Source organism: Pithys albifrons, chromosome 9 (assembly GCF_047495875.1).
Source record: "Pithys albifrons albifrons isolate INPA30051 chromosome 9, PitAlb_v1, whole genome shotgun sequence".
Taxonomy (NCBI): domain Eukaryota; kingdom Metazoa; phylum Chordata; class Aves; order Passeriformes; family Thamnophilidae; genus Pithys; species Pithys albifrons.
Genome location: NC_092466.1, coordinates 694,097 through 718,702, shown reverse-complemented (window position 1 = coordinate 718,702; position 24,606 = coordinate 694,097). Strand labels below are relative to the sequence as shown.

General features: G+C 50.5%; 1 protein-coding gene across 2 annotated transcripts in view; it reads right to left on the bottom strand.

The window, feature by feature from the left end:
• The window catches only part of STK32C (serine/threonine kinase 32C), a 66,893-nt gene that overhangs the window by 23,628 nt on the left and 18,659 nt on the right, over positions 1-24,606 (bottom strand). For both annotated transcript variants that reach the window (XM_071564156.1, XM_071564157.1), the window contains exon 2: positions 4,524-4,579. In XM_071564156.1, coding sequence (XP_071420257.1) covers positions 4,524-4,579 — 56 coding nt within the window. The remainder of the gene's footprint in view (positions 1-4,523; positions 4,580-24,606) is intronic.

Below are 24,606 nucleotides of genomic sequence, written 5' to 3'. Positions count from 1 at the left end.
CTGAAACAAACCCCAGGCAGTTTCTAATGCAAATGTTAATAAGGCACTGGGTGTACAGTAATAACAGAAGTGGGCAGCTTGTACAATAAATCACTGTGTTATGAAGTCTGATCCTTCAGAAACCCCAAACAGGCCCCCAGTGGGAGATGCAGGATCACATCCCAGGCTCTGTCCATCTGAGGTCATGGCTCACTCTGTCACTCTGGACCATTCAGTGGCACTTCCACTGTAATTTTCCTGCAGCTGCCCCCACAACCCAAGATGCAGACAGTGAGGTGGTGCTGGGCCCCATCACCACTCTGGCTTTCCATGCTCTGCCATTCCCTCTCCTGTGGCTTCTACCAATGACACACTCTCAGCTCGGCAACATCCAAGAACAAAACCCACTGGGTACTCCCTGGGATATCAGAGGCAGGATCTCCTCCCTCTGTGCTTTCTCACACGTCCCTGTGCACACTCAGGGGCCAGGCAGGATGGTGCCTGACCAGCACTGATGGGCCAACACCAGATGCTCTGTGGCACCCCAGGACCCACAGACACCTCTCACCTGGCTGTCCTGTCCCAGCAACCACACAGCCCCTTGACAAAGCCAAGGCATCCTCATCTCTGGAGCCTCTGATGACCTGGCACGAGATGGAGTGACAGGGACAACGTCCAGCAGGGATGTGTGTCCCTGCCTGCCTGCAGTCCCTGCCTGCAGCTCTGGCAAACTCTCAGCCTTATGAGAGCTTTGGGACAGCAAAGGAAAAATCAAGGGCAAAAAATATCTGTGGCAGTTTAATACCAAGGGATTAAATTTCCAGTCTTTCTTTTGGGGGAAAAATCCAACATTTATAGAGCTGAAAAAAAGAAAACAGATCAAGCTTGTGTTGATGTCAAAGACGGATTCAGCTGAGAATAGACTTGAAGGGAATTTTATTTATGATGCAGCTCCTGGGTGGGTTTTTGTGACCTTTAGAAAATGGATTAAAGCCTTTCTATACCCAGCTCTGGGCTGTGTGAATTATTAAAGCAACAAAATCATGAAGTTGAAGTACCTGTGCAAAGCAACCCACGGCACAGCCAAAGCCAGACCTCCAGCCCCCAGGGGCCACCAGCACCCAGCCCAAGTGTGCAGTTCCCTCTGGAAAATTCCATTTCCTGCTGCTGCTCATTTCAGCCCTGTCCCTGGTTTAATCCCCTATTTCCAATGGCACACAAAGACATAAATCGGTGCTGAAAAACTTCAGATGGGTTCTTGTTTCTTCACAGCAGTACAGTGGAAATAATGAATTCCCACAACCCCATCCAGCTTTTTATGCCTTGGAAAAGGCAGCTGGGGCTGATGTGTTGGAGATTTGAGAGGGAAGCCCAGGTAGGAGGAGGAGCTCAGGAGCAAACACCTTCAGATCCCTCACTGTTCCAATGGCTGGAGGCTGAAGCCAGAGGGGCCACTTTTCACTCAGGGAGATGTCACGATACTGCAACACCAACACCTTCACAGGTTTCTGCATCTCATCGTGTCTCTTACAAAGCACAGCAAATCTCAGAGCACGTTTCCCATTAAAATAGGGTCACAAACTGCCCCCCATCCTGGAAACCCTCTCCTGGCTGCTGTTCCTTGGGAAATGGCACCAGAGCAGCTGAAACCTGAGCAAGTGCTGCTGCTGGGAAAGGAGGCTGTGCTGCAGGGGACACTGGGCTGTGATGGAAGCACTGAAAATCAAGTCATATCACCTCTAATATGTGTGGAAAATATTACACACTTGCTAATTGGAGTAAACATGGAATTGAGCATGACTTTCATTTGATTAATGATAGCTTAAAGCTGATTAAACCCATCTCTAGCAAACAGAAATTGGCCATTTATCACAGATACACCAGAGCCACAGCTCAGGGGCTCTCAGGCTCGTCCAAAGGGATTTCTGAGTTCCTTTTTCCTTCCTTTCTTGTAGTTCCTGTACTGAGGGCCACACAGTCTGTCCTGAGAGGTGCCCAGTGTGAGTGGGAAGGAATTGCTGTGCCCAAAGCCACGGTGGGTGCTGCTCCTGGGGTCCGTCACCTCAGGATCCCACAGTGTCACACTCCACAGGTCTGAGGGTCTACACCCACACCTGGAGATGGATGGGACTCCGACTCCTAAATACCTTCCTGAACATGGGCAGAGACTGGTTAAATGAACCAAAGCAACTAAATTACTCCCATATTTCAAATACCACTTTCCAGGTAGGTAGTTCTGTGTTCTCTGCAAATAAATGCGAGCTGTAAATTACTTGATAAATGAAAAAGGCTTTTCTTGGTGTCAGAGGAAATTCAGCATATTGACATAATTATCCAGAAAATGACAGATGAATCACTTCAGCATTTTGTTGAAAGTGTATGTACAGTTTTGGTGCCTGATAGACTGCTATGTGCTAGACTTAACCTTTCTGCAATGTAAACAGAGCAGTGAGCAGCCATGGGGAGCAGCTCTTTTCAAAGTGTTCTTATCCTGCACTGGGATAAGCAATTTTTTTTCTCCATTTCATGTTCTCAGCAGAATTAATTTTCCAAGTGCTGCTGCTGAAAAGAATAAAACCTCCTCCTCTGGAAAGTTTACTTTTGGAAATACGAGTCTCCTCATATCAGTTTGGAAAAAAAAAAGTGAGCTGCTCTTCTGGAGATTTTGAGTTAGTGTTTGGTCTTTGGCAGTGAGATGAGGTCAGAAGACCATGAGAGTTCCAGTTCTCACCACGAGTGTCTGGGGAGACTTTGTTCTGCTCTCTGTCTTACTGTCACAGTGCTGCCCCACAGAAGATCCTGAGCTGGTATTTAATCATTCACCATCACCTAAGAGAAGCCCAGAAATGTGACAGCTCTGCTGCCAGCTCTCCCCCCTCCTTGCTCAGGGGATGTGGCTGCAAACACGGGTGACTATTTCCAAGCACCCCCTCAGCGCCTTGCAATGGCAATCCATTGTCATTAGCCCTGAAGTCCCCCGTGGACTTCCATGGAAGCCCAGCAGGAACTCCTGGGGGTGGATTGTGCCAGAGCAGAGCAGAGTAACAGCTCCCCAGCGTTCCTCAGCTCCCTGAGGCTGTAAGGAAGTGCCTTGGGTAGCAACCAGCCCCAACAGCAGCACTGCCTGACTGCCCTCGCTCCTCCCTCTCGGGAAACCTGCACTCTGCCCACCCAGACCAGGGCTGGATTTGTGCTGCTGCTGTTACTCAATACTGACACTACTCCTCACATTTCAAGTATTTAAAGAGATTTCCAGTCATCAGTAAAAATGTGGGCTCTTCTGGCCAAACAGGTCTCAGATCTGCTGAGCACTTTCTGCTTTTGCAGTCTCTGGTTTCCAGCCATCCCAGCACAGCAGCCAGGCTGCTCCGGGGCCATGGCCAGGGGGACACTGCCTTGCCAGGCTGCACTGGGCACAGGGACACGGCAGAGGACACGGCACAGGACAGGGCAGGTCACCTCCAGAGCCAGATTCAGATTTTGTCACCCTTGTGGCATCAGCTTGTGATCAAAGCACTGTGGGGAAAACTGGCCAGGATGACACAACCAGCAGGAAGCATGAGCAGGTCCAGCTTCCCCGACCATGCAGCTTGTCCTGTTTCTCTTACCAGTGTCTGGGGACACTCGTGTCACAACCTGAGCTGAGCTGGGCTATTCCACAGGTTTGATTTCCACGTTTCACATGATTTCCAAGGCCATATCCCTGCTGGAAACCCCAGTCCTGCACACAGCCCTGCTCCACACAACCATCACCTGAGAAGGTGACAACCCACCTCAGTGTGCTCAGACATCACCCCTGAGGCTGCTGCTCCCACAGCTCCTGCCCATGGGGCACAGGTGACTCAGAGGGACAGAGCCACTGCCAGGGCACAGTGACACACAGGGTACAACAGTGCAAAGAAGCCTGGTGTGTGCACACACCCCCTGAACGTCACGCTGGCAGTGCCAGCTCAGGGTGGAAATGCCATGACAGGAGCAGCAGAGTCACCTACACAGACCCCAAGTGAGAGTCAGTGAGAAAGGGAATGAAAAAGGACTAACACCAGGAAATCCACCAGTAACTGCTTTCCAGAGCTATCCAGCTTTTTGATCATCACCTCCCACCTCCTCCCACAAGCTTGGCATAAAAGAACTTGTTAAAAATAAACAATAAAACCTTTTCAGCATAACTCATTTCTGATTGGGAAAACAGACCAGGACTTCAGAGAACCCATTTGACCACAGTGTGCCAGCTCAGTCCATCACCCAGGACGACTTCCAGCACCCTCCTGACTTACTGCCCCCCTCACAACCCAGATATGCCCACAGGAAACAAAGGAACGTTTGCCATGAACTGGTCACAATTGTGCTGGTAGTTTAAACACACCTGTTTCACCAAGATGCCTGGAAATGAAGGAATGTCAAATGGCAACAAGATATTTTCCTCAACATATATCACAAAAAACATTAAAATAGCCTCTTTCAGCCCTGTTACTGTTTCAGTAACCCATAAGCACCAACAGCAGACACCTGATAAGCCACAAGAACCGAGTGTTTGAGCCTACCTTGCCAAAGCTTCCCTTGCCAATCGCCCGGAGAATCTGGAAGTGGTCAAAGTTCACTACAAGGTAAAGAAAAATAATTTAAATTTGTAAATGCTTTACTGCAATGAGCTTGCATTTAAAAGAAGACAAGGAGACAACTAAGAGCACTGGCCAAGCTTTTATTTAAAGTGCCTCTGGGGAAGGTGCAGGACAGCAGTTGTTCTGTCAAGTCTTTCCACCTGTTTGAGGGAGGAGCTGGCTGAGGGCTGAATGAGGGTATGAAGTTAGTGGTTTGACACAAGTTCAAATACAGCTTGGACTTGTGTGGATACAGGAGGGATCTCAGAGAGCTCATGGGCAAACTCCAAGCGTGGCAGAGCAGGGAGTACCACGAGCCCTTGTGCCACTCCTGACACCCCCCACATGCCCACCCCGAGCCACCCATCCATACTCAACACAGGGGGGGCTGGTGGTGCTGCTGCTCCAGGGCAGCATTTGGAGGACAGGGAGGGTGTTCCACTCCCTTCATGTGCAAACCCATCGGGACCAGACCCATTGTTTTTTCCAGAGCCAGGGTGAAATGCAATGACAAGAAAGGACTGTGCAGCTCTAACACCTCACCACTGTCTCAACTGGCAGCTGCTGCAAACAAAATTATTTTTATAGTCAAGTACTGCTGTGATATAATTGAGTATTGCTTTTAAATAAAGAAGACAAGGTAAGGAGGAGCTCACCAGTGGACTGAGCTGCACTCTCTCAGGTACATCTGTCAGTCCTTTACAGTTCTACTGTGAGACTCCAACCACGTAGGGGACCCTCAGCATTCCTCACCAGATGTCTGGAGGAAGGGAAATGCTTGGCATGGGCTTAAGGGCTTGCAGTGTGAATGATGCATGAGATGGTCAATAGTGAGCTCTGAGCCCATGTTTGACCAATAGCAGAGACCAAAATCACACAGGAAGAGTGGGAGCAAAGCATTCATGATAAATATTACCAGTCCCACTCCCAGATCTTAAATAAATACACATCTGCCATCTCTGAGGATGAATCAAGAGCCCACGCATGCCCATGGAGTTCCTATTACCCTTCTGTGCTAGGCTTATATCCAAAATATTGTTATTGTCACTTCTGTGGGACATTTTCTACAGGAGAGCTCAGAAAACTTTGCCAAATGAAATTGAAAACAGAATCTGGGCCGGCTCCTACTCCTTATCTCCCCACACTCCCAGTCCCCTCCACCAGTGATCTGAAGGGCAGATGCACCAGGAACCAGCACACACTTAGTTGGTTTAGTTGACATTGTGGTGTTTGGTCAAAGGTGGGACTCAGCATCTTGGAGATCTTTTCCAACCTTAATGATTCTACAATCTCCCACAGATTTCTCCAGGAGTCCCCACGACAGACTGCATGGGGACACCAGTGCTCCCTGTCCTTCTGGTGGCCTCCCACAGCTCTGGAGCAAAGGCTCAGCTCCATGGGTGCTGGGCCAGCTCCTCACCACTTCCCTTCTCCTGAAAGCTTTTTATTTAAGCAGTGGTTTGCTGAGGGTTTGCCTACCACCCCAGTTAGAGGGGCTGCAGTGGGCAATGCAAAGCTTCATAAATATTCTGTTTGAAATCTTCTGGCTGAAGCATTTGGGGCAACAGATCAAATGCTGTCCACATACAATCCAACCCATTGATTGACCTTTCTCTCTAAGAAGCACTCCAAGAGGACACCCAGTTCCAGGGAGCCCCTTTGAAGGGCAGCATTTCCTTGGCAATTAAACCACATGCAAGTGCTCATGATCTGCCATCGCTCCAGGACAGCTTTTGACAACTCTTTATTATAATGTTTGGAATATTGTGTAGAAAAGCATTGCCACTGAGAAAACAAACCCCAAAGTGTCATTTCCATGTATCCATGGCTACAACCGATCTGGGAAGCCTGCTCAAGTCAGCAAGCAGGGAACAAACCTAGAGATGAATATTCACCAGGCCCTTGAACCTATCAGCAGAGATGTCACTTTTAATAAATTAGCACACAGTTCTGCTGATGGGAAGTTCAGATGATGTTAGTGACTGATCTGGTTCCAGTATTTTCTGCAGAATGCAGTCAGCAATCTGACAACTCTATGTCAGTGAGCAATTCCACAATTCCACGATCCTGTTAAAGAAAAAGCAAACCTCAACATTTGGGGAAGAAAATGATAGTAACAGCGTGTTGCTTTTTGTGCACAACACACTGGATTTCTAAAAATGACAGCTTATCGCTACAGAATATGTGATTATTCTTAAAATAGAGCCCCTGAACCTGAGTGAACAGTGGCACGTGCTGCAGAGGCTCCACTCCCTGTGCTGACAGCAGAGCTGCCGCTCACCCGCAGCCAGAGCGCTGAGCAGCTGGGGGGGACGGGGACCAGCCTGAGTCACAGGCACCAGTGGAGGCTTTCGTGGCAGCAAGCAGGAGGTGACAGCAAGCAGGGGGTGACAGCAAGCAGGGGGTGACAGCAAGCAGGAGGTGACAGCTGTTGCCTGCTCACAGGCCCTGCTCACCCGCTGCTGTGACTTCACATGGCACAGCTCTGGCAACTGCAGTCGGGAGGTACAGAAATGGATCTGGCTTGGGGACAAAGCAGAGGAACTCACAGGAGTGGGAGAGGGACCTGAAAACCTGGGATGCTTTAGGAACTGCTTCTTTACAGAGAGGGTGTCCAAACCCTGGAGCAGGCCTCCTGGAGATATGGTCCTGCCCCAAGCTTGTCAGTGGTCAGGAGGTGTTTGGACAATGCCCCTAGCAGTGTGCTTTAGCTTTTGGGCAGCCCTGGAGGGTCGGGCACTGGGGACCAGATGACCCCTGTAGGTTCCTTATAACTGAAAATATTCTATTCTTCTGTTCCATTCCATTCCAAATCCATCCACAATGTGCAAATGGGAGATTACCCTGATGCCAGGCCAATGGTCACACCCCAGCCCATGCCATCTGCTGTGCTGTGATGTCCCCGGGGTATCTCCTTAGGTTCTCATGAGAACACGACACTAATTGCTCCCAAATTATTCCCATGGACTCCTCCAGCAGCTCATTATCAATGTAGCACCTTCGCAGAAGAGGAGAACTGTGGGACACAAGAACAAGAGACACACCTGCCTCTTCCTGTCTCCCCCTGGCACTGAGTGACAAACCCTGAATCACAAATAAAGACAAATAGCATGACCTGGCTTTGCTCAGTGTGGCATGGCTTTGTTCTCCAGCTCCAGGAACACAGGACAAGTGGGATGGCAGCGTTCCAAGTGCCTGCAGGACCTCCCCAGACCTCACACAGCCCAGCCCTGCCTACTGCACAACAGTGCCAGGTGCTGCACTGACATCTCTGTAATTAAGATCTCATTGTAGTCACAAGATGTACTGGGGGACAAAGCAGGCTGGATGCACAGCTTCCATTTGCCAGTGAAAGAAAGAGAATGAGGAGTGCATTGCTCTTGCTTTGTACAGAAAGATGAAAGATGCAAAAAAATAAGGGGTTTGTCTTTACTATTTTAAAGCAATTAATGTTTTCATTATTGTTGCTGGTTATTCTGCATTTATTTAGAAGATATCTAAAATCAGAGCAGGAAAAAAACTACCATAAAACTGCTGATACACAGTGGACACCCAGTGAGAGTTCAACATCAGGACCTGGTTTTAATGTCCAACAGCAGAAGAACAATGTAGTGGGATGCAGTTGGTAAACCCAGGCTCCAATAGCCTCAAATCTGGGGAAACCAGCAAACTAAAAATCATGTTTTAAGGATCAAGTCAGCCTTTCACTCTTAATGTGCATATTTTCCAGACTCATCAATAACAACAGGGACATTTAACTCCAAAACTGATTCTCTGCAACACTAATGACCTTAAGAAATTACTTTTTGAGTTTTTTAACAGCAAATGTGGTGGTGTAGTACGACAATGATCTACTTTCTATCCATGTTTTTCTGTATTTTGGCATAATTAATAGCATTTGTCTACCTATTGTATTGCTGCAATGTAGCTTGGAGGAAGCACCCCAGTAACTGATGCAGAAACATTAAATTGTGGCCACAGAAACCACAAGTTTGCTGCCACAAAACGCCAAGTTCCACGTGGCAGGAAGGAGAGTTCCAGCTTCAGTCCAAAGCCATGGAGTGATGCAGGGAGGTGGGGGCACCCCTGTGAGCCCCCGGGTGGGCACGGAGGGGACACGGGCACGGGTCCTGCACCAGGGCAGTGGTGGGGAAATGTGGGAATGAGGAGCAGCTTTGGAGCCACAGAGAGGACTGAGAAGGGAGATTGGGCAGAGAGGGGAAGGATGGCAGAGAGTCTGTACATGAAACAGAGGCACCACTGCCAATGGAGACCTCCAAATGTCCCTAAACAATGGGTGAGCCTGCCAGAAACAGCGTGGGAGGGAGGGGTGGGACAGCAGGAGGGTTGGGGGCACTCTGTGTGAAAAGCTTCCAAAGTGGAGGATGAACCTGCGAAGACCAAACGTGGTATTTGTGGTTGGAGTTGAGGTAAAGCACCGGGGGGGAAGTGCAGAAATATCTGATGGAGAGAGGGAGCAAAGGGCAATGGGGTGGATGTCAGCAGTCCTTCAGCAGCCTGAAACCCTGAGAACAGAAGGCATCCCATTTTCCATAACCAGGGGGCTCAGTGAGGTGCAGGAAACCACTGCTCTCCTTTCTATCCCTGGAGAAAGTCCAGGCAGCATGTTCAGTCTCCAGTGTCTGGGGCTGGTCTGTTTTGCCTATTCACATCCACAGAGAAGATTAAGAGAAGGAAAAGGTTAATACAGTTTAATATGACTGACAGAAACCTCAAGTGAGCATTAACTCCCCAGGAATCCAGTGAATGCTGGTAGATAATGAAAGAAATTAAAGGTACAATGCCAGCCCAGTGCTATAAATGAACCCCTTTGAAACCATGGATTCAAACATACTATTAGGAAACACCTCTGAAGTGGTGTAAAAACAGCAAGTTATTGTACAATTAAAAATGAATCCTCACGACTCCACAAGGAATCAAATGCACCATGCAAAGCAACTGCTAAGTCAGTTTAGGAATAGTGGGTTATTGATATTTGGTACAAAAACGTTTGGATTGGCCAGAAACCATTCCTAATTAGTGAAAAAAATACCACGTTGGCCAGGAGCCTCTCCAAAGGAGAACGAGTGTGTTCTGTTCATCTGATCTCCACCAGCTCAGGAGGCACCAGAGAAAGAAAATCCAGCCCCCCGTGCCTTGTGCCCTGTGTGCCCAAGTGCTATTTCTGCTGAAAAATACATGTAACTGTGCAACAACGACCCAGGGAGGCCAACAGGTCACTCGTTAACCACTCACTGAGCCCTTGCTGGTGCAGATTAACCAGCACTAAATGAGTTCACAGTGTCAGAAGCCCCAGAGATGAGGATGTGCCCACACACAGAAGCTGCTGCCCAGCCAGGGCAGTTCCCCACACACACTCAGCCTCCCAGAGCTCAGGGTGAGCCCTGGCTGTGGGGCTGGCTGTGGGGCAGCCCATGAGTGCCCCCCAGAGCCCCCCAGCCACCCGACACGAGGAACCAATGCTGCACACCAGCTCCAAGGACAGTTCTGGTCCCCTGTGCTCCCATGTGTCCAGCTGGTGTTTCCAGGAGGGCACTGCCTCTCAGCAGAACTCCCTGCTAAAGGGTCTGTCTCATGGTGGCACCGTTTGTTCAGCAGCTTCCCATCAAATTCCAGAGTGGTGGTGCTGGAGAAGCAAAGGGCACACAGACATTTACCCCTCACTCCCACCAATGCTCCCAGGTCAGCTGTGGGAGTGTCCATGTGGCCCCACCAGGGCAGTGCTCAGGGACCAGCACACCCCCTCCCACAGCAGGACATGGCTCTGTGCTGGCAGGGGACAGGGGCACCCTCCATCCCACCCTCCTGCCCCAGGGAGGCTCCAGAGCCGCTGCCTGGACACCAGCACACAGCACACCTGGGCACACCTTCCCCTGGTCCAGGAGCAGCTTCCTGGGGCACAACCAACCCGGGGTGGCAAATTCCATATGCAGCTGGAATAAGACCTCCCTGGCAAATCGTGAAACTCCTGCAGTGCCCTGAGGCTGAGGCAGAGCTGAAGCTGTTTGATCACAGGACTGTGGGATCTGGGCTGAAGGGACTGATAATTCAGAACCCTCCCAGGAGTAACAGGAACACACTGGTTTGATCCCAGTTCCTGCTGTGACAAAGCCCAGGCTGTTTCCCAGGGCAGACCCACACAGAGGTACAGGCACAGGAACCCACAGGGAAGGGCTGATGTGGAAGGACAATCAGCTTCTGCCCCACAGCAGCAACCCCAGAGCCAGCCTTTACTTGGGGTTTTGCCTTTTCCCCCCACTTCTACAGCCTACAAAGTTTTATTTCGAGGAATTAAAATGGATTTACAAAATAAAAGCCTTTATAGCACATGTTTATAGTAGCACAAGGTTAGCAATAAACAGCTGCTGGATGTTACTTAATGTTTCTGCAGCATATGTTAGAGATGATAAATGAGTAAGTTTAGGTGCCTCATGAAAGATTGAGGCTCTGCTGTGCTCAGGGCTTGGCTGGGACTGCTGAAACCCCCAAAGTGAACAGAAAGCACCTTGGTAAAGCTGAGCAGTTTTAGACAAATTGATTCCAACAAGGATTGTCAAGCAGGCTGGACCAGGACACTGAAGTAATTTCCCCTGTTCATTTGTTTACAACATGTAAAAGTGTCTCTTCTGGAATGTTTTCAAAACTGGTCATGCCAACACCTTTTGGCACAGTAAGGCCTCTTTGCAGTTTAATTTTAAAAGGTAAAAAGAATAAATAATTACACCAAATCAAATGTTTGACCTCAAATGAAGTTTTCATTTCTCTTCTGAAATATCTGAATTTCAGGTAAAACACCCAAACTGAGATAATTTGTGTGTGTTGGAAAACAGCTTACAGATTTCTGGGGATTGTGAAATACCCTGCTTAGAAAAGCACCTAATTTTCAATTTGGATTGTTTATTGTTATTTTGCAAAATCCAGATGTACTCAGTATTTCACAGAATTATGGAATTGGCTTGGAGGGACCCCAAAGCCCACCCAGTGCCACCCCTGCCATGGGCAGGGACACCTCCCACCAGCCCAGGGTGCTCCAAGCCCTGTCCAGCCTGGCCTGGGACACTCCCAGGGATGGGGCAGCCACAGCTGCTCTGGGCACCTGTGCCAGGGCCTGCCCACCCTCCCAGCCAGGAATTCCTTCCCAATATCCAATTTAAATCTAACCACTGTCAGTTTAGTCTTTTAAAACCAAAGAAAGTGATTTAATCAGGAGTCACTGTGATGAAGGATTTTTCCCCCTTTCTGGGGTGTGTGCAGAGTCTTGTGGGACCCAGTCCAACAGCTCATGTCCTTAAACTTAACTGCAATAAATGCTTTTTAGCAAGAGAGGGTTTATGCCACTGCAGCCCGTTCAGAGAAGTCCTTCCTGAACTCCAAGCAGAACCTCCTTGTGTTTCAGTATCAGCCAGAACACTCCTGAGGGCTGGGAAAGCACCGAGTCCTCAGCGCTCCGCTCCCAGCCGGGGCTCTGCAGAGCCATCCCATCCCATCCCACCCCATCCCCTGCTGCAGAGGCTGCTCCTCCAGCCCAGCTGTCCTCACCAGACCTGCTGCCTCATAAAAAATGGATACTGCAGCATTCCTCAGCCTCCCCACCAGGGAAGGAAACCTGCACTGCACCCTCGAGCTGCAGCTGAACTGTGAAATATTTAAGTCCATGGGTGAATTCTGGAAGCAGGACACCAGCAGGGCTGGAAGCTGAGCTTATGCAAACCCAAATTTAAGTGGAAGGAGGATGTGTCTGAAGGCCAGCTGGAGAGCCAGAGCCTCTGGATTCCCATCCTGAGGACACCACCACTGCCATTCTCCTGCCTCCATGGCCAGGAGGACCAGACAAGCTGGTCCTACAGAGCCTCTCCAACAGCCAGTGTCCTGTTTGGCCTTTCCCGTGGCAGCCACTGTGGTGTGATGTGGGATGGATTCCCCAAGAGAGGAGGGAAAGATCAGCATCCCACAGCCTGTGCTCCAGGGGCAAAAGCTACAGCAGGGAGTGCCAGGCAGCGGGTCCAGCTTACCCTGGGCACACACAGCAGGGAGCTCTGCTGCCTTGTCTCAGAAAGACAAGGAGGGAAATAATTAATGACAGGTTTTACTGCTCTGTGGGGAAGCAGCCCCACCAACCAAACCTCATTGCCTGGTTTGCAGTTTCCAGAGGGCAGTCACTGGGAGGCAGCAGCACAGGCCCCTCTGTCTGTCTGTCTGTCTGTCTGTCTGTCCAAGCCACCAGGCTCTGTGCTGCCCAGGCAGGGAAGGCCCTGCTGTGGTGTTCTGTATAAGCTTCAGTACTGTCTGTGCTCATCAAACACACTCACCTGGGCAAGGAGCAGGCTGAGCTGAGCCCCTCTGGCTCTGTTTCAAAGCATTAACCACAGTTCAGCCCCATCTAATACAAGGATAGATTTTTTACAAATTTATGCCACAGTAATAGTTCCACTGAGCATCTCCAACTTGCAGTGCAATAAATGCAGGGTTTGTATCAGAAATAATGAGCTTGGTTCACCCTGTGGTCCTGACTGTACCTGGCAAACCACGAAACAACAACTTAATTCTTTAAATCATTTCAATCCACAATCTAAAAGAAAACTGATCTGTGACAAAGTCACCTCTGAGGGTGTGACACTACAAAGTGCTCCCCATCCTCAGCTCTTCAGTTCACCTGAGCCCTGAGCATGAGACAAGCCTGAATCTTGGATCTTCTCTCAGCAGGAGCCTTCGTGGAGTGAATTCCCAGGACTTAAAGGATAAGAAGGGTTCCTGGTGTCGTCCTGCCCATGAGCACATTTCCCTCTAAAAGCACAATACCTTCCATGCTCCAGCCTCTCCTCTATGTTAATCACTTCAAAGTTGCTAAATTATTCACTGCTCAGAAAATACATTTTCATTTCTTAGAGCTGGCAGCCGAGGATGACTTACAGAAATAGGTCATGCTCATCCCATAGAAGAATTACCATACACTTCATGTGCTCCCCTCCCCAGTTTCCATTTTTAAGCTCTGCTCCACGTGAGGATGGGCCAAATTTAAACTGTCTGCATCTTTCATGGTGCTCCCACAGTCTGCACCGTGGGCCCCACTTTCCTTTTCTAATAAACTGCACCCAGTGACTACATTAACAGACCAACTTCTGCCTGGTGTTCCTGCAGACCTGAGCAAGCTTTAATGATAACTGCAAAGGGAACAACCCTGGTTTTCCAACACCACTGGCCTGGCCTGGGAAAACTCTGTCCAGAGTGGAGCCCAAACTCCACTGCCCTTGGCCTCGAGGGTTCACACCTGCCTTGAAGGGGGAAGCAGGTTGTAGTTTTCCTTCTTTCCATCTTTTTTACCCCAATACCTCCAAAATAAACAGATTTTAACATGAGGTTTAAAAAAAGAGCTCCACATCTTTTTGCTGACACATTTAATTTTCTGTTTTACCACATTCCCAAATGAAACACAATTTGCTGAGGCCTTTTCCCAGCGAGCTGTGAGCCAGAAAACGGAATATGCCCAGGCTGCTGCTGTCTGTTGGGTCCACAGCACGTTTTCCTCACTGGGAAGCACAGAACAAGGGCCCTGCTCAAGCCTTGTGCTCCCTGTTTTGCACAGCAGAGGTGGCACATGCCAGTGTTGGATTACACAGAGACCACCCTGGAGCCTCCAGCCTCTGGGAACGGGATTCAGCCCAGGGAAAACACGTGGCACACAAAACCAAAGTACAAAGCAAGAGACCTTTAACAGAATCATAGAATTCCAGACTGGTTTGGGTTGGAAGGGACCTTAAAGCTCATCCAGTCGTATCCCCTGCCATGGGTAGAAACATCTTACACTACCCCAAGTGGCTCCAAGCCCTGTCCAGCCTGGCCTTGGACACTGCCAGGGATGGAAACGTTCAATATGATCACCAGAACTGATGTAAAAGAGTGAAATCAAGATCTAAGCCCAGCCTGCAGGCAGAGGAGGGAGGGGGCATGGCAGGTGCAAGGGAGGGTGGAGGGGCCACAGCACCTGTCCAGTGTCCCCAAGGACACAGCCAGCCACCAGCCCCGTGCTCTGCTCCCGGCACGATCTCTGACCCAGAGTGAATCGCACTGACAGTCTCTCTGTGCTGCCTGATGAACAGCACATTCTGCAGCCCCAAACACCCTCGGGCTGTGCCCCCACAGGAGCAGCACAGGGGCTCTTGGGAGGCTTTCCTGACTGACTCTAATGAGGCAAGGATCCTCCCAGGAAGGCTCTGGGAGGCACCACCAGCAGGGTGCTCTGCTTGGTTAAGCACCAGGGACCTGCCCTAAGCCAGGCCCAGTGTCACAGCTCAGCACCCCCTCAGTGGCTCCACAGCCCTCGATGGCAGAGTCCCCAGCACACCCCGGTCCCTTGTCGTGACTCTGCGCTCCAGGCTCCTGTTTGTTTGTGATTCATGCCAAGTGAGAGGGATGCTGCTCACGGAATGCAGCTGCCCTGCCATATGCAGAGGATTAATTACCGCATCGTTTGTTCCCGTGGCAGGTCGAGGCAATCATTACCAGCTCAGGAACACGAGTGCTAAGAATAGTATTGCTCCCAATCGTATTCCAGCGTTCAGCTCGTTCCCATTGTTCGGCTCAATAACAGCTTACACTAATTCCTACCAACTTTTAACACCCATGTACTGAGAAATACACTGAGAAATGCAGAGTTCACACTGAAATGGCACAAATTCTAATTCACAGCAGGATTAACTCTTCATGCTTTAAACTTAATTATGTGCAGTCAGGTGGCTTTTGATGTTCCTTCCTCCTTAGCTAGACCCAACCACACACATTTAATGATACCAGTGCACATTCACTGATGGAGTTAATTAAGACTCCTGGGGGGGCCAAGGGCAACTTTTTCAGTGTTGTCTAAACTGAAAACAAAATGTTCCAGGAGCCACACTGTGCAGCACAGGCTCTGAGAGACAACCCGCTCCTCTGAGTCTGCAGCAACCCCATAATGTTTGCTGGGGAAAAGGAAAATAGCTCAGAAAAGTGTTGCTCAGAGAATCACGGAGTAATTAGGGTTGGAAAAGCCCCCAGAGACCACTGAGTCAAATCACACCCTCAAAGCCTCCACTAATCCATGTCCCCAAATGCCAAATCCACACGGCTTTTAAATCCCTCCAGGGATGGGGACTCCACCTCTGCCCCGGGCAGCTGTGCCAGGGCAGGACAAGAGTTTCTGTGAAGAAATGTTCCCTGACCCACTGTGAAATCTCCACACTGATGTTAACACACCACACAGTGTTCCCGTGGGCCCTTCTGATCCAGCCAGAGGATGCAGGAGCACAGCAGCAGGTGCCCTGCAGGGCAGGCACAGCTGGCAAGGGCTGGGCTGGGCTCTGAGCACCCTGTGCCAGTGCCCGGACAGTGTGTCCCACTGGGGCACACGGGACACGACACAGACAGTGGGCACATGGGACACGACACAGACAGTGGGCACATGGGACAGGACACAGCAGGGGGCACACGGGACAAGACACAGACAGTGGGCACACGGGGCACGACACAGACAGTGGGCACACGGGACAAGACACAGAGTGGGCACACGGGACAGGACACGGACAGTGGGCACATGGGACACGACACTGACAGTGGGCACATGGGACACGACACAGACAGTGGGCACATGGGACAGGACACAGCAGGGGGCACACGGGACAAGACACAGACAGTGGGCACACGGGGCACGACACAGACAGTGGGCACACGGGACAAGACACAGAGTGGGCACACGGGACAGGACACGGACAGTGGGCACACGGGACAGGACACGGACAGTGGGCACACGGGACACGACACAGTGGACACACGGGACACGACACAGACAGTGGGCACACGGGACAGGACACGGACAGTGGGCACATGGGACACGACACAGACAGTGGGCACATGGGACAAGACACAGACAGTGGGCACACGGGACAAGACACAGAGTGGGCACACGGGACAGGACACGGACAGTGGGCACACGGGACAGGACACGGACAGTGGGCACACGGGACACGACACAGTGGACACACGGGACACGACACAGACAGTGGGCACACGGGACAGGACACGGACAGTGGGCACATGGGACACGACACAGACAGTGGGCACATGGGACAAGACACAGACAGTGGGCACACGGGACAGGACACAGACAGTGGGCACACGGGACACGACACAGACAGTGGGCACATGGGACACGACACAGACAGTGGGCACATGGGACACAACACAGACAGTGGGCACATGGGACACGACACAGCAGGGGGCACACGGGACAAGACACAGACAGTGGGCACATGGGACACGACACAGACAGTGGGCACACGGGGCACGACACAGACAGTGGGCACATGGGACAAGACACCGATAGTGGGCACATGGGACACGACACAGACAGTGGGCACATGGGACACGACACAGACAGTGGGCACACGGGACAGGACACAGACAGTGGGCACATGGGACAGGACACAGACAGTGGGCACATGGGACATGACACAGACAGTGGGCACATGGGACACGACACAGACAGTGGGCAGGCACATGGGACAGGACACGGACAGTGGGCACATGGGACACGACACAGACAGTGGGCACACAGTCCCCCACCCCCCAGAGCCACCTCTGCTCCTGGAGGCTCAGCAGACACATCTGCCTGACCATGGACTGACAGCCCCTGTGAACAAACATCTGCAAGGCTGGAGCTACTGAGAGAAGCAAGGCAGGACCTGCATGGGCCCAAGAGCTGGGGAAGTTGTTTGTTGAACCCTGGGCTGTGTGATTATGGTACCAACAATGCCCATTTGGGAATGGCCTTAGGGAATCCTGCTCTGAGGAACTGCAAAAAGAAATACTTTAAATCAATAACTTTGCATCAAGACATGCATGACTCCACACTCAGGGGACCACCCAGCAGCTGTGCACCCACCGGCATCCTGGCCACAGTCCCAGCTTTCTGCTCCTGTGCAGGGGCAGAGGAGCACCCACAGACTGCTGTGCTGCCCCTCAGCCAGCCCAGCCCTCTCCTCCTCCTGGCAGCCAAACCTGCTGCCCAGCATTTGTGCCAACAGGATTTTCCATTTTTATCACCCCCCACATTTTTATCACCCCCCACTTTTTGATAAGTGCTATCAAAATCCCTTATGATAACACTTAGGAGAAAGAAAATAAATGCCCCATAACAAGGCCTCTGATTCTGAGGTATGAACCCCAGAACCCCTCCTGCCAGCTGACATGGACCTCTCAGCAGGGATCCCACAGGATCCCATCCAATGGGACACCCAGATTTTGGGGAGATCTGTGTTTCTGTCATTTCTCAAAGCAGAGAATTCACATCATGTGGAATTATTAGATGACATGACCACAGAATCACACACAAAAGGAGAACACAGGTTATGCCAGATCCTGAAGTTGAACTCTCCTGTCCCTCCTTCCCCATCGCCCACCTGTACTTATTCCTCCTCTCCTGTTTTGTTTCACTTACAAATTCACATTTCTTTCCTCCCACTCAACTACTATGACAAACTGGCACTCAGCTCCTGCTGGAAACATCCTGATTGAGATGGATTAATCCATGTAAACCTCTTTCCACTTTTCTACACTAGCAAGGCAAAGTTGGAAAATGTAACATGTCAAGCTGCAAAAGGATCGAGTGTTCTTAGAGAAATGGCTCTGCCACAGCAGGTGACACTGCCACATCCCTGCACAGAGCCAGCCAAACTATTCATTATCATATTAGCCCCCTTCTTGTTTAATAATTATTTAAGGCTCACTCCTGCTTCCCACAAAGGTGTTGGCCCCTGCCAGCGACAGCTGGTCTGGCACAGAATGTGCCCAGGGCTCTGCCATCACCACTGGGTGTTACAGGGAAAACCAAGCCAGGGGCACTCGATCATCTCAGAACTGGCACAATGAAACGTCCTGGCAATAACACTCAAATGGAAAATAAGGATCTTCTTAATGCTCAGAATGTATATGTGAATATATGATGTTAATCCCTGTAAACAGAGTTGTGCAATTTTATTTCTGGGGAAAAAAAGGAACTACTTCTATGCCCAGGGTCACCATGTCCGGAGGAGCATGGCCATGTGTGAGGGAGGAGATGCCCAGGATTGCTCTGTGTGTGAGGGAGATGCCCAGGGTCACCATGCCCAGGGGCAGCATGGCTGTGTGTGAGGGAGGAGATGCCCAGGATTGCTCTCTGTGTGAGGGAGATGCCCAGGGTCACCATGTCCGGAGGAGCATGGCCATGTATGAGGGAGGAGATGCCCAGGATTGCTCTGTGTGTGAGGGAGATGCCCAGGATCACCATGCCCAGGGGGAGCATGGCCGTGTGTGAGGGAGGAGATGCCCAGCATCCCTGTGGCCAGGTGGGAGGGCTGCCCCAAGACACCACATCCCAGGGGAGAGGAGCCAACTCCAAGCAGAGCCTGGTGCCAGCAGAGCAGGGCAGGGAGGCTGTGGCCCCTTTCCCAGCCCTCATGGCATGGAGGCCACGGCAAAGCCAAAAGGCAGATTTATCAGGAAACAGCCACCATGGGTGTAGCAATGACAGACAAGCAGCTTGTGCCATCTGGAGCTGATGTGATCCCAGCTCCGTGTCACCGTGACTTATCTTCCAGATTATGTGTCTGCTGATGTGCTGGATTTCCAGCAGCTCCTCACATGACCACGTCCCTCTGAGGCAGCTGCACACAAACCACCTGCACACTGTCATTTAAAGGTACCCCCAAAAGCCAGGGCAGCCCAGGCAGGGGGCTGGTGTCCCTCTCCCAGCACAGGCTGCCCCATCCTCATTATAAGCCAACAAGACTGATTAAACACAACACCACTGTCAACTTCTGAGTTCTCACTGTCACCCAGCAGCCACTCCAGCCTGGAGGCAGGAACCATGTTTGTCTGGGGGACAGTGCACAGTGAGACTCACACCCAAAGACAGAAAAACCCCAAACCCAGCACCTAACTGATGCCAAAAGCACCCAAGTAGATAAAGGATTAATCTCCTATGAAGTGTCATAAATATAACTAAAATACCCAAAATGAAGTCCTGCCTTTGCTCAAACTAGTACAAATACCCAGAAGGGAAACAAGGAGAGGGGGAGACAATCTCGAAGAGCTGGTGGGGCAGTACTGGGGGCTGTTCCTACCAATAAAATCTTCTTCACTGAGGAGAGGTGATGCACCATCCAGTTTGCTCACCTTCCTGGGACACTGCCACAAATCCCTCCTCCAATTCCTCATACTCCGTCTGCTTTCCCTGAGGCTTGGCCACATCTTCTGTCGTGCATCTCACTATGAACAGCACTGAGAATTATCAAATTCAGCAAATTTCTGATAAACTGTACAGTCAATTGAATAAAATCAAAACCTTTCCCTTCTCTCAGCCTCTTTTTTCACATTTGACATCTCGAGCACTTTCCAGTTACACTTAATGAACAGAAAGTGTTCTCTCCTTATTCCCTAAAGGCAAATACTACTTTTCTATCTCCTGGGGGAAAAGAAACTGCTCAAAATCTGCTTCCTTCTGATCGAGAAACAGAGAGAGGAAGATTAAATGTTTCCTAAATTAGCTTACTAGTATCCAGGAATAGTCAAAAAGTCACTATAATGGATATATATATCTCCATGCAGTGGAGAATATGTACATTCACACCATAATTGATCACCAGGAGAAAGGGATTCGTTGCCAGGGGAGGGGCCAAATCTCCTGCCTGTGGTAATGGAGATTCAGTGTCTGACAGGCACGTACAAACACCCCACTGGAAAAGCTGTGAGCTCACAGCCTGCTTTGCCCTTCCAGCTCTAAAACCAGTGTCCTGCCACAGCTTCATCCCAGCACAAACGAGACTCATGGGGGGGGGGAAAAGAACTCCTGAATTTCCAGAAATTCCCTGCTTTTTCTTGCTTTTTCATCCTCTTCATGTGCTGCTTTTCCAGAAGGTATTTAAGCTGTTATCCCTCAAGCTGTGCTTATCCCAGCCCAGGATGAAGCCTGTCAGTGCCTGGTGCTGGGGATCACAACCTGCTGCACACTGAGCAAATCCTGCCTCTCCCTCCCACCCCTCCCTGTGCTGCACCCTCCACCATCCAGCTGCACCATTCCACGGCTTAGAAAGTGAGGAGAAATTCCAGAGGAAACCAAAACACCCTATGAAATCAGAGTCTGGTCTCAACATTGCTCCAAGAAGAGGAGAATCTCAGTGCCTTAAGTGATTCCTCCTCTTCTCCGACCCAGCCCGTGCTGGCTCCTGACCACACACCTGCCCAGCAAAGAGCTGCCTCATCCCCACAGAGAGGCCCAAAGCCCACCCAGCATCCCAGCAGAGCAACATTCCAGCCTTCTGGAAACAGTATGGATGTCTCAGCTACCTGCTTGGAATTCCTACAGAGCATCTCCAAGGGTAACGGAACCAAGTGCTGACACTGAATCATCCCCAGACAGGAACCTCTCCCCGAAAGGCCCTTCCCAGCTGCTCTGAGCAAACCAAGGCTGACTTTGCATATACGTAGGCATTTGTTTTTCCTTTTAGAATTGCTGTGTTAATTGCTGGCTGACTCCACTGGCTCCAGCAGGAGTGGGGGAGCCCAGATGCAGCTGTGCCACACTCCTGGTGCCGGAGGAGACGCTGGTCCAGTTAGTGCCTGCTTCTTTTTTTAAATAAATATGCAATTTACAGTATCAAACAAAATATGGAATAAATACCACTTGTCACTATCCAATGCTACAATTTCCCTTAAGCCTGTAATTACTCACAAAAGCCTTTCAGTACTGCACAGATCTCCCACAGATTTTCCCTCAGTGAGTCCAGGATGAAGCTGATGACTGTCAGCTGCGAGACGGGATTGATTTCAGCCTATTTATCTTCCAGGTTTGATCCATCCCACAGTGAAAGTCCTCCAAAAGTCCGGGCCAGGCTGGTGTGGCTGTGCAGGTCACACTGACCACGGTCCCCTCCCACAATGGCTCCAGAGGAGGTGTTGGTGGCCAGTGAGGAGAAGGGGATGAAAAGGGCACAACTCATCTCCCAGGTCAAAAATGGGCAATGGTACCTGAGGCAGGTGCCCACAGAGCCCCATCCTGCCCAGGAACCCTGTCCCCAGGTGTCCCCAAGTGTCCCCAGGTGTCCCCAAGTGTCCCCAGCCACACATCCCTCACAGCATCCAGAATCTCTACTGTGGTGGCCCTGGCACTGCCTGAAGCACACCCTGCATTTCCTTCCTCGTGCCCAAGGTGTGCAAAGCCCAGACAACACGAGGGGGGTTCCAGCACCGTCCCAGCAGTGCCACCCACCCCCCATGTGCCACCAGCTGCAGAGCTGCAGGGTGGGACACCAGCTCTGCCACTGCTTGGAACAGATTCCAGTCTGCATCTTTAGACATAAGGTGTTTTTTTATGTCTTTTGGGCAAGAAGAACTCAAAACACATTAATGTCTTGCTCTGTTAACAAAGAAACTATGGCAACACACACAGAGCTGCCAAGAGAATTACTGAAACAAGGTTTAATAGTTAATAAGCAGCCAGATGATGTCAGACTCATCTATAAAGACCAGTTTATATCTGCCCATTAGAACTTAATGTCCCAGAAAGTTGGGTTGTCCAGGATTAAACAGCCTTCCTTTTAGCCTAATTATCAGTAATAAAACCAATTTTCTAAAGAATAGGGTAGAATTATCCAAAATGTGGCCAGACCAAGCCTGCATTTCATAGCAGGACTATAATGTTCCTTTTGTTAGGAGCAATTTTGTAGATGTCAGAGACATGAATCAAAGTTTAATGTGTGTGTGTGTGTGTGTGTGTTACGGAAATGGCAATTGCAGCAGTTGCTGGGAGCACATGTCCCACCAGGCAGCACAGAGCAAACCAAAGGCTTTTATTCCTGTTTATGCTATGCATTTCTAAGTGTGCTGAAATTGTTTTTCTAATTGAGATGATCAAGAATTCTTAAAAAATAATTTTTCAGTAACATTAGTTTCCGAAATGGAATAATAAATATTTTATAGACAAGCATTAAGTTGCAGATGTACCTGCAGAGGTTTTTGCTTTCCTAGCTGGGCATGTCTATCAGGAGGAGACCCTGTGGTCTCACAGCTCTGCATGGCCAGAAGCCCTACTAATTACAGTGCAGGGGGTTAGGAACTGCTGGTGATGCCTCCTGAGCCCAAAGGGAAACCCAACGATACGGGGAGTCTGTAACCCAGCACTGTGGAAGACCTGGAGATGTGAAGCAACACGTCTCACCATCAACCCAACCCAAGGGCTTTGGCCAGCATCACCTCAAAACCAGTACAGAATAGGAATGTTCATATGGAAAGAATGTGCCATGCAGTCAACACAAACTAATTCAAAAAATATTAACAGATTGTCAGTCAGTGCAAGCTCCAAAAATTCCCTAAGTCTGTGTCAGTGAATCCCCGACTCTATCCCCAGGGTATCAGAATAATGGTTATTGGAGTTTCAAAACCAGGGAAGTTCCCTGCCAAGTGCAGAGATGAAAGGGGTTGAGGCTACGGAGTGATCTCAGCCCCCCACGGGGCAGCTGTTCCTGTGTCCCCCCTGGCACTGTGGGCACCACTCCCCACCTTGGTGGGTCAGCACCACGCTCTCCAGAGACACCAGCCTCGTCCCCCAGATGGAAAAGTGTTCCCTCCCTCCCTCTGGTACTGTCCCATGGCTCCTGACCACCTTCCTGGGCACTGGGCAGGATCCAGCTCGAGTGCCTCCCCAAGCAGACACCATGTCAAGGTTTCACTGTGCATCCAACCCCTCACAGTTCCAGGCACACCTTCTACTCTTGCAGAGCTGCTCCCTAAGTAGTTTCCTCCCAGTCCCCCAGCACTGCTGCTGCTGCCATGGCCAGAGATGCCCCATGGGCAGGAGCACCCCCCAGACTGCCTGACACTGTGCTCTGTCTCTGTCTCATCTATTCTTAGCAACTCTCAGCTCACCAGTGCTTTAAACTATCTCATCTCTGACCTACTGCATCTTCTGCGACTTCCTTCATTTCACTCTCCAGTGCTGCTTCCCCTGAAATCAATCAGAAACTCTCAATGCTTTCAGAGGGAAAGATGGGACGATATTTCTGAACAGTTCCTGTCTCTCTCCTGAGTGTGTCTGACTCCTTTCACTTCCCTTAGGCTCAATGCAAAATTAAAGTCTCTGGCAAACTCCTCCTCCACTTCCTAAAGCTTTTTCTGCCATCCAGCTCTAACCACGGTGTCCGAACTTCAGCTGAGCCCAGAGGAGCTGCCAGGCATTCAGAGGGTGGCACAGCCCACCGAGGAGACAGCAGGGAACAGCTTCAGACCCCCTGGCATCGCCTGGGATCAGCCACCACCTTCCCAGGGAGCTGGTGGGAGCAGCAATGGCACGCACAGCCACCCTGAGCCCAACCCCGCTCACAGCACGATGATCTGCCCCATTTTACCCAATTTCAACACATCTGGCAACTTCCCACTACAACACAGTGAGTGGAAGAGAGGTGTTGAACTGGTGCTCCCACCGGAGCAGTGGGAACAGTGGGAGAGGGAGCTCCACTGAGCCCCCACGGCCCACAGACAGCACAGGCAGCTCAGGTGAGCCCCAGCCAGACCCAGCACCCTGGCACACCCTGGCACACCCTGGGGTTCTGGGAACACACAGCACATGCTTTAAAGGGATTTCTCATGTATAAGCAACCCCTCTGCAAAGAAAAACATTAAACAGCTTTAAAAAGGCTCAGCTCTTCATGTGAACATCACGGGAGAGACCCAGAAACGTTCTCTTCTCTGTGAAGTGAACAGCTGAGTAACTCGTACCAGATGGACCATATTTGGATCTCTCTCTCATAAATACAATATTCACCATTTGGAATAAAACGAGTGGAGCAGCTGTCCATTGTCCCCACTTGGAGGGGGGTTGTTCATTAAATAAGCAGAACCCAAGTGGCTGTGGAAGGAGAATCACAGAATCACTGAGGCTGGAAAATACCTCCAAGATCTCCAACCTGTCACTGATTCCTGCCTTGTCAACTAGACCAGAACC